This window comes from Barbus barbus (genome assembly GCF_936440315.1).
Source record: "Barbus barbus genome assembly, chromosome: 26".
Lineage (NCBI taxonomy): Eukaryota > Metazoa > Chordata > Actinopteri > Cypriniformes > Cyprinidae > Barbus > Barbus barbus.
The window spans coordinates 12,866,387-12,876,073 of NC_136754.1; the positions used below are offsets into that span (position 1 = coordinate 12,866,387).

Here is a 9,687-nt window from a genome sequence, read left to right on the forward strand (position 1 = left end):
TTTTCATGATTTTAATGAAATAGACATGCTTTTAGATTAATAGCATTTAATTTGACCATAAAAAAAAAAAAGAGTCCAGAAAAATTCAAACGGAAAAAATTGAATATAGAAAAAAAACTGAATTTGGGGAAAAATAAAACGGATTTCATAGGGCCCTATATCTGGAAATATTTTGGTTATGAAGCAAATGAGAATATCAACAAATAGAACTTTGGATTTTAATTAGTACATGTATTAGTAAACGTCAGTTTCAATTAACATTTAACTAAGATTAATAAAAGATTAATAAATAAATCAACAAATGCAGTACCTCAAGACATTTTTTTGTTCATGTAAAATATACCGCATGTTCTCGACTTGTTACATTTATCTTTAAATTAAAAAAATTACCCCCTTAATATTGTGGCAGTTTTTTTTCACTGTGGTATCGAAAATGGTATCGAATATCGATATTTTTCAAGGTATCGTATCGAAGTTAGAAATTCCAGTATCGTGACAACACTACAACGTAGGCCATTTTAGAGAATATCCGCAACATACACTCTTGTGCGTCAGCCGCGCCACAAGGATGAATCTTCTACGCTCATTTACGCTTTGAATTGAATGAAAACAGTGTATCCTTGTGGCGCGGCTGACACACAAGAGTGTACGCTGCGTATATGGCGTTACGCTGAAACAGAAGAGACGAATTGTTGAATAAAATCGTTGTTTTGTTTTCTTTGCACAGAAAAAGTTCTCGTCACTTCATTAAATTCAGATTGAACCACTGATGGCAGATTACTATCCTGACGATGCTTTTCATAATTTTATGGACGTTGACAGTGCAATTTACTATGCAGTCAATGGGACAGTCACAAGCCTCCCGGTTTTCATCCAAAATATCTTAAGTTATGTTCAGAAGACGAACAAAGCTTTTACATTTACAACAATAACTAAAAAGGTCAGATGTGTAATACTTCCTTCTATCTTGGTTTACAAAGACAACTGCAAGTAAGCCAGTTATAGGTCACTGTTTGTCTGAATGATATGGGCGAGGCAAAAGTTTTCATTTGAGTTTTTGGGAAACCTATAAGGAAACTATTATATTTGCAAATCCATTTGGTATTTTTGTAGAGCAAACATGACATCACCTTTTAAAAAGGCTTGAACTATGTCAGTAACAATCTTTTTATAAGTTGATAAGCCCATTTACTTTTATATGTTTAGCTGAATTTTATTTCTCCGTTAACTCTGATTTGTGATCCATTTTGAGATCTGTGACACAATTTTGAGTCATGACCAACCAGTTGAGACCCACAGAACTAGGTGATGGGTGAGCGAGAGCAGTAGGACAGGATAATATCTTTTATAAACCACGTAACACATAACAGCTGAGCACTTGGCTAAATATCGCAGCCTCTTATGGAAGCTGCTGCCGAAGATTAAGTGTCATATCAATCCCTAAAGAGCCAATGCATACTACAGTATCACAGACAGAGAGAGAGAGAGAGCAGAGCTGCTTCTCTCAGTATTTGGGAGGCTTCCAGTGCCCCGGATGACCCCCAGTGCGAGAAGGACAGGATGAGACTCTGTGACATTAGCACCATGTTGGCCTCAAGCTCAACATTTAAATGCTCCGTGATAAGATCCAAATATGGACAGACCACAACAGGCAATTACAACTCAGTCACTCCACAGGGGCACAGAGTTTAAATAAAGATTTCTCTAGGCTTTGTTATTGAAACAAATACACAGAGTCTGGTTATGTAAATGAAAGTGAACATGAGTTCAGACCATGGTTGAGTGACCATCCTAACCACAGTCTGACTTCACTACAGATGAACAATGTTTCTGTTATGATGTAACAATAGATGTCTGCTGTCTGATAAAATATGAGGTTGAACCATTTTTTAAATGAACCATGTTGAGTTTTAATTAAAATTTAATGAAAAACATTGTGCATACCCCATCTATGAGTCAGAGCAAAGCATTGTACAGCCGCGCCTGTAAGAATCACATTGTTTCTGGTTTTAATCACTGAGGGCGGAAATAAAAACGTGAGGCTGCGTCTAGAAATGCAGACTCTCTGAGTGGGTACTTTAACTTAATTACTTTGCATGTAAAGTAGTATGTTCTATATAGTAAGAATGTGTGTATTGTGAATGTGACCTACTAGCGTTAGTTGCTTCGCTGCCATTCACAAATCCTCTCCTGTGGCCTTGTAGGATAGTAAAGAGTCCCATCAAATACGACTACAGAAAGTCGCTGGAAATAGGTCATCTGGGGACTTTCTGCCTACTGTGTTATCAATACTGTGAATTCGGACATACTACTCTGTTCACATACCGTTTTTCACCTACTCTGTTTTGGGTTTGTTATTAATATTTGACCATACAGGCTTCCATACTACAAGTTAAATGGCCATGAACATGACATTGGTTATTTTTAGTGAGTCAGAAAATACTTTGGAATAGGGCTGCACGATTAATCTAAATTAAAATACAAAAGGTGATAAAATCACGATTAGGCAGAAGCTCCGATTGTCATGCGTATCTCGGTGATCAGTAGTATATCTCCATCCGAAGGCCAGAGGGCGCTCTCATGCGGAAACTCCAAATACACCCCGCAGAAGAAATCCAGGAAATACTGCAGCTGAATAAACAAAGCTTTAACTGCTTTCATTGATTCAACGTGACTAATAAGCACATGGCTATGACAATATATGGTTTATCTGACTTTGTCTTATTATAATTTATTATAATAAAGTATACAGTGCAATGCTAATCAACACAGCCTTTATCACTGCTTAGAATACTATGAAATATTCCGTGCCTTATTTATTCTATTTAAGAATCATCTCACAGAAGGATTTATTTCAAACACTCGACTGACGTTGAAGTGAGTTTAGAGTAAAAACGCTAAACGTTAACGTAAAGCCATTTGGCTCTTAAATATCTGGAACACTCGATACAAGTCAGTTCCAGACAGGGTTTGGGCTTCAGCTTATGCAAACCTCTATACCACAATAACACCCATTCAGCTTCTGAAAACCCATAAATGAAGCTATATAATGGGATCAGATAGAAAAGTGATGCCTTAACCAAACACTAACTTGTGTTCCCATATGGGAGAACAACCAGCCAGCTCGGTTTCTGGATCATTAACTTCAACAAAGTGCTATACAGCGCATCCAGTTCAACATTCGCGCTCATCTAATCAAAACTAATTCAGCCATGTTGCTGCAGCAATCATTTCTGTATGCTCCACCAGCTGCTACATCTCCCCAGGTGCATCTGAATCCATGTTTCATGACCAATGAAAAATGAAGTCAGCAATATAGAGTTTATATGAGAGACAAATGATGTCAACTGTCTTGAGGGAATTGCGCCATATTCCCTGTAAATATGGTCATCCACCAGACCTCAGGTCAACACAGATGATCCTAAACTGAAAATTTCAGTTGCATTGAAAAGGGGACCCAGCGTGGACCACTTAATCATAGTGACCATTCAACCGCAATGTAACAGACTGAAATCTAAGCTATCTGATTGAGTCAGGTCTGCTCTCAAGGGACACATTGAAGGTATGGAACAGCTTTGTACAGGCAAGTAGGTTCCTTTTAATTTACAGATCCGCACAATTCTCCTGCATTAGTGATGAGATGCACATTTAGAAGTGTCAGCAGTCCTTCAGGGACACAACAGGACAACTGGAAGGGAAGGCTGAAACAAAAATAAAAATTCTGTCACTTACTGTATTTTCTTATTCTGTTTTTCAGTCCGTGTCCGGATCAGATGGTGGATCGGCACCGGGAGATGATGTCTGCGGCCTTGATCGTTGACAGAGGCCGGACACCTGGACTAGCCCCGGGGACATATCCCCAGTGAAGACCTCGACTAAAAAAAACAATAAAAATAAAACAAAATAACTAAAAAATATAATAAAATACCTAACTACATAATACTATTATCGTTAGAAATTGCAACAATAAAAATAGAAATACATTTATACATTTAAAACTTCAATTAAATCAATAATTAAACAATAAATAAACTAACCTGACCAGAGGAGAACTGGCCCCCCGACTGAGCCTGGTTTCTCCCAAGGTTTTCTTCTCCATTCTGTCACAGAGGAAGTTTTGGTTCCTTGCCACTGTCGCCTCTGGCTTGCTCAGTTGGGGACACTTGATTTCTAGCGATTATCATCAATTTGATTGCACAGATACTATTTAAACTAAACTGAGCTAGACAATGACATCACTGAATTCAATAATGAAATGCCTTTAACTGAAAATTGAGTGTTTAATCTTATTATTATACATTACTGACACTCTATCCTCCAATTTGATACTGTTAAGTGCTTTGACACAATCTGTATTGTTAAAAGCGCTATATAAATAAAGTTGACTTGACTGTACATCAACCCTCTTGTCCTTGTGTGACTTTCTTCTGCAGAACACAAAAGATGATACTTTGAAAAATGTTAAACACCACAGCACCCATGCATGGACAAAAACATTTTTTGCATTCCACAGGAGGAGGAAGAACGTCAGTCCTACGGTCACTGTATTATTTGCATATGTAGGATTATACTTTCTCCAATTCATTTTTCTACAGACTTCCATACTTGATAAGGCCATGAAGACTGTGACTTAATTTGACATAATATAATGGTAGAGGGGACCTCCTCATGACGGTCCACCACCAGCCTCCAGATCATAAATCTCTTACAAGGTAGTCCTAACTCCAATGATAGACTGAGTGCCTTGGAAAATAATTTATGAACTCGGTCAACACACTGTACCGAGGGAAGACAGGCACTGCTTACATAGTGACAATGACAAGACCTTCAAATTAAGACAGAATAAATCTACAAACTTGAACTAAATTTGTTCTTTTCTCCATTTTGGCAGGGTAGCATTGTAACCTTTTAGCAAACTGTTTCTTTTTACAAAAAAAAGTAGAGAGTGCACTGTAGTATCTTTTATAACCATTTCTAGCCAACTAGACAAACTATACAAAGTCTTTAAAAGTTGTCATCAAATGAATGTTTTCTATAGGTAACATAAAAACTGTATCAGTAACGGTCACATTAATGTCACGGCTACATAAAAACAGTTAACAGAAAACTGCAAATGTCAATGTTATGTGGCATTAAATCAAAAGGAAAAGCGCTGACAAAGCACAACAACTCACTTCTCATAAACGTGCAAAGTCCATTGCCCATGTATAATAATGAAAATGTTAATCAAAAATAACGGCTTACAATAAAGTGTTTCGAGTAATCGATATTGTTTACTGCTTATGAAACGGAAATCAATCCCTACACCTGTGGCACAAAACATGAGCACACTGTTTAGCTAAAGCTAAGATTTTGTTTCACAACTACTGGATGCACCTTAAACACAACAACGGATAAGAATCTTACCATGTAGGACGCCTTAGGCAAGTCAGTCCAATTTGCAGATCTGAAATGTTCTTCATTTGCCAATATTTTGCGACCCACAGGCTACATTAGCCAGGCTGCTAAGTGTGCGTCCTCTCTGCTCTCTCCTCCATGTGCTCAGCTGCACGCGCGCATCGTGGGGCGCTTTGCATAGAGTCAGATCAGGACTTGACGTCACCGCGCGACGACTTCATCCATTACTCCACAAAACAATAAGAAATTAACTTGTGGCTCGTAATTTTTATCCTATATAGTCTGTTTGGCTTCATTATCATCCTTACAGTGACTGTAAATATCATAGTGTTTGACACTAAACCTTTTACCCTAAAGACAGCCTGTCTCAGACAAGCAGACGCTGTCTGTGTTAGATGTCACTTACTCAGGACTCTTCAACTCGTTTCTTTGAGTTTTCATCTACATGGGTCCAAGGTTGGTCATAAAGACTTACCTGTCATAAAGAATGTAATACTCATAATGTATTTGCTAGAAATTATTGTGATGAGAATACATCCCTGCATGTTTGATTAGGCAAACCATCAAATGACATGACAGTATTTACCTCTGGATGTTTATGCTCCACAGGTATAAGTGGTTCATTTGAGGATGCCTGACAAACTGGAGCATGTCTTAATGTCTCTTTAAGTCATGTACCATAAGAGTATTAAAAGTGTGAACAGATAAGGTTTAAGCATGTGTGCAAAAGGCACACATCACATATTTAGGCAGTGATTTTGCCCTCATCCATCCAGTAGTTTAGTTAATCTTTTGACATCCAGTTAGCAGGACAAAAAGGATATCAGAGAAAATGATGAAAAGTTAAAACTGGGTATGACAAGGAGTACGTATGCCATCTACTGAACCCTTAAGTACAAATTTTTCACAAATGGGGCACTTTCGAGTTTAAAGGAAGGAAAAAATAAACTGGGTCCTTATGAGATTCCCTGTTCCAGTATGGTCTTAAAAACTGCTCCACTGAAGGGAAGAAGACTTTTGTTTGTGCAGCATGTGCATCGGAGCTCAAGTTAGAAAGTTAAATGCCAATTACTCTCATTAGGTACTCTCAGAATTAGACATTCATCTTTGTTTTCTTGTAGAACATGCGGTTAACTAAAACCGAGCCCACTGAAACGTCACTTACTCAAATCAGTGTAGCCAAGATCATAAACAGTCAGATGTGTGATTCAGCATAAGTAGCTTTATGTAAGGCACTGGCTTTTCATGTAAATAGAGAATGTAATTCTGACACAAGGATTAGTCATCCTAAAGTTACAAACAGATGATTTCATTGTCAAGGTAAGTTATGTAAAACAGAGAGTCTTACATAGACTGAAAATATGCCAAATCCATTAAACAAGTATGTGCATGACTATCTTAATGGATTACCTAATTGAAGGCTTTGAAGTCACCATGACAATGAAACAGCCAAAAATAAGGAGTCCACAATACAGGATTAGCCAAAAACAGTTTTATAGAGAAATGCATTGGATTCAGAAATCAACAGCATCTTGAATACATGTGCAATATGTACAAAACTTACAAAAACAACATTAAGTTAAGGCCAACAGTAAATGGAGCTGCAGACCATTTTATTACTAAAAAATAAAATTAAATACAAATAAATCTAACCTCCATTATGTTCAAATTGAGGCAGTGTAATTGTATAAATCAATATCAGATTGCTCACTATTACACCCTTGAGACCTTGTATTGATTTGACATAAGCATACAACAATGCCGAAAACAAGTTCAGTCCATAAATTAAAGTCCAAGCAACTTAAGAACTGCTTAACTGCTCAAGTCTCTGTTTCAAACGTTCACATTTCCTCCTTAATTGCTCCTTAAGTGAGATTAGTTTTTGTTCATCTTCTTGCATGGTCGCTATGCACTCCGTCGCCTTCTTGAGGATCACCACTTTGGCAGCTTTCTCGTTGTTGGCCACTTCAGGGATCACGTCTCTCAGCGCGAAGAAACTGAGTTTGAGCTCGTTCCGCCGCTGCCGCTCGAGCACGTTATGAGTCCTGCGTTTGTCGTTATCCTCAGAGTCCGACGTCCTGGGACTCGCGCATTTACGGTTGTGGTTAATTTGTTTAAACACCCGGATGTGACTCTCGAATTTAATCCGTTTGACAGCAGGCTGCTCGCTCCGCGTGGATGGCTGCGCGGCGTAATTGTGTTGGTGAATATTAACGTGACACCGCTTGAGGACGACGGGGCTTTGATGCGTTGCGTTTGCGTCAGGCTCCCTCATGGACTTTCTCTTTTCCACCGTAACAACGTCGATTTCCTCCTCCTCCTCTTCGTCATCTGTTTGGGGTAAAAAGGAAACAAAATGTCAATTTGCTGCTCTGCTTATTCATACTAACGTTAGACAACTTTGCGTAGAATAACGTGCAGTGGGCGTCTCTTTACGCAATCCAGTATTAACGCTTTAACCACCACACATTCTTACATTGTTAAAAAGAAAACCCAATAAACGGCAATAATTACACCTTATAAATCGAAACCCATCTAAAAGTGCAGTCAGCGGGCTGTTACTCACCGGAATCGCTGTCACTGCTGCTGCTGCTCCCACTGTTTGGTGGAGTATCCAGTGGCAGTGTTGGGGAAGTCGGTGTGGATGACTGTTTACACGGCTTTGAGCTGTCAGTCAGCGGGAAAGGAAACACTACTGATGGGTCAATGCACTGTGAGGCAGGGGTGTTCATGTCCTGAAGGTAACTGGTGTTTGGGCTGGACCGACAGCCGTCCACAGTGTCGCTCCTAGACTCTTTCCTCGCCGCCTGGAGCGACGCTAATCTCTCCGACACCACCTTCTCCAGTTTAGCCGCGGCGGAGAAACCACTCCACATACAGTCCTGAATGATAATCGACTTCAGAAAAGACTGGGAGTAGTCCGCGTCGCAAATAAAACTGTGGTTGACCACGTCGTCCCCGAGAAACTCCGACACCATTTCCAGCTGGTCGGCTGTGGAGGGGAAGGGGTCTGACAGCGAGGGACGCCGGCTCGGGGAGAGCGGCGGTGTGGGGAGCAGTTCAAATTTCTTCCATATATCCTCACTAGGCGCCGGTGGCTGTCCGTGCTGGTGGTTATAGAAATCCTCATCCTCGTTGTCGAAATAGAAATAGGGCTGGTAGGAGTCGTAGTCGTAATCGTAATTTCTACTCGCCATACTTGAATTCAGCGGCATGGTGAATGCCTGTGAAGAATACGCTATGGTTAAAAACTCGCCCCTTTAAGTGTTGCACAACTAGTGATTAATCTCAAGCGGTCTATGATCTCAAGCCTAACTTCAGTGCGGTACAGTGGTTTTACAAACACATTACTGAAGATGTCACGTATTAAATAATACAGAACACTTATCTAAACTTAAAATATTTAAGAATATAGTCTTGATTTGATGGTCCAAAAGGTTTAAAGACCAGTAGTTCGCCAAATATAGTTATAGACATAAATAGATTAAAAAACGTCCAAAATGAGAATAAATCATAATCCAGAAAGATTTACCGTAGCTGTGGTGAAACTGAATGAAAACTGACAATATGGTCAGATGTCAGTGTGAAGTATCAGGTGAAAGTAAGTCCAAAGTGGGAGTGGGTCGCTCTACCTCCGCACTTCTGAGACTGCAACACCGGAGCCGCTGCTTGTCATTTACTGCAAGATTTCGAACAGCTGCTCCCGCGAGTTTTAATACTACGGATTGTTATTCACCTCCCTTACTCTAAATATTCATGCGCCGTTCCCGCCAAATGTGAAGGGCGTGGAAACATGACCACAACACAAACGTGTTAGTTTCTTGTTAGTGGTTCTATTAACACACAACTGAATTACAATGTATGCAGCAATGAAAAATATGCTTAAGATGTGACCTTATTTAATGAAAACGAGTTACATGTGGTACTACTTGTCATCGCGGAGTACAGGGGCGGAGCTTTGATGAACAGTTGGAGTTTTGCATGAGGATAATTCCGAGAATCTACTGCGTGTAGCAGCCTACACCAGACCCAAACACCTCTTATTGACACAGTTTACAAGTTCCTCTCACAGCTGTTTGTGCTGGGTGTCAGAAGGGGTGATTTTATATCACAAAAATGTAACTGTTTCATAAAATAAATCCAGACATCCTAATTATCCTAAATAATTATTCCTGATAATTACATTAAGCACTCTGACGATTATTTTTGAGAAAGATAATTATTTATTGTACTGTTTATTGTTAATTAATGCAGTTACTGTCGTTATTTGCATTACAGTAATTCTGTGAT

The 9,687-nt window shown here is 39.3% G+C and overlaps 1 protein-coding gene and 1 long non-coding RNA gene across 3 annotated transcripts in view; both read right to left on the reverse strand.

Annotated features, from left to right (window-relative positions):
• LOC306846026 overlaps positions 1-5,555 on the reverse strand; it is a 59,717-nt gene extending 54,162 nt beyond the window's left edge. Inside the window, exons 1-3 of one of the 2 annotated variants that reach the window (XR_013782037.1) lie at positions 5,407-5,555; positions 4,038-4,170; positions 3,733-3,875 (exon numbers count right to left, since the gene is read on the reverse strand). This is a non-coding gene — a long non-coding RNA (uncharacterized lncRNA). Of the gene's footprint in view, positions 1-3,732; positions 3,876-4,037; positions 4,428-5,406 lie in introns of both variants that reach the window. The other variant, XR_013782038.1, reaches the window with a different exon arrangement.
• A 1,046-nt stretch (positions 5,556-6,601) lies between these two features.
• Positions 6,602-9,145, reverse strand: LOC306845642 (transcriptional regulator Myc-B). The gene is made up of 3 exons (XM_079378551.1): positions 8,930-9,145; positions 7,964-8,621; positions 6,602-7,728 (listed from the first exon to the last, which is right to left on the reverse strand). The coding sequence occupies exons 2-3, from the start codon at positions 8,610-8,612 to the stop codon at positions 7,199-7,201; spliced, it is 1,179 nt and encodes a 392-aa protein (XP_079234677.1). The 5' UTR covers positions 8,613-8,621; positions 8,930-9,145; the 3' UTR covers positions 6,602-7,198.
• Positions 9,146-9,687: the final 542 nt, after the last annotated feature.

Bases quoted from the DNA above. Each gene is read 5' to 3' on its own strand.
- LOC306845642 (XM_079378551.1), bottom strand. From the start codon at position 8,612: ATGCCGCTGAATTCAAGTATGGCGAGTAGAAATTACGATTACGACTAC. The intron at 7,729-7,963 runs GTGAGTAACAGC...TACCCCAAACAG, and splicing joins CAGCAGTGACAGCGATTCCG to ATGACGAAGAGGAGGAGGAG.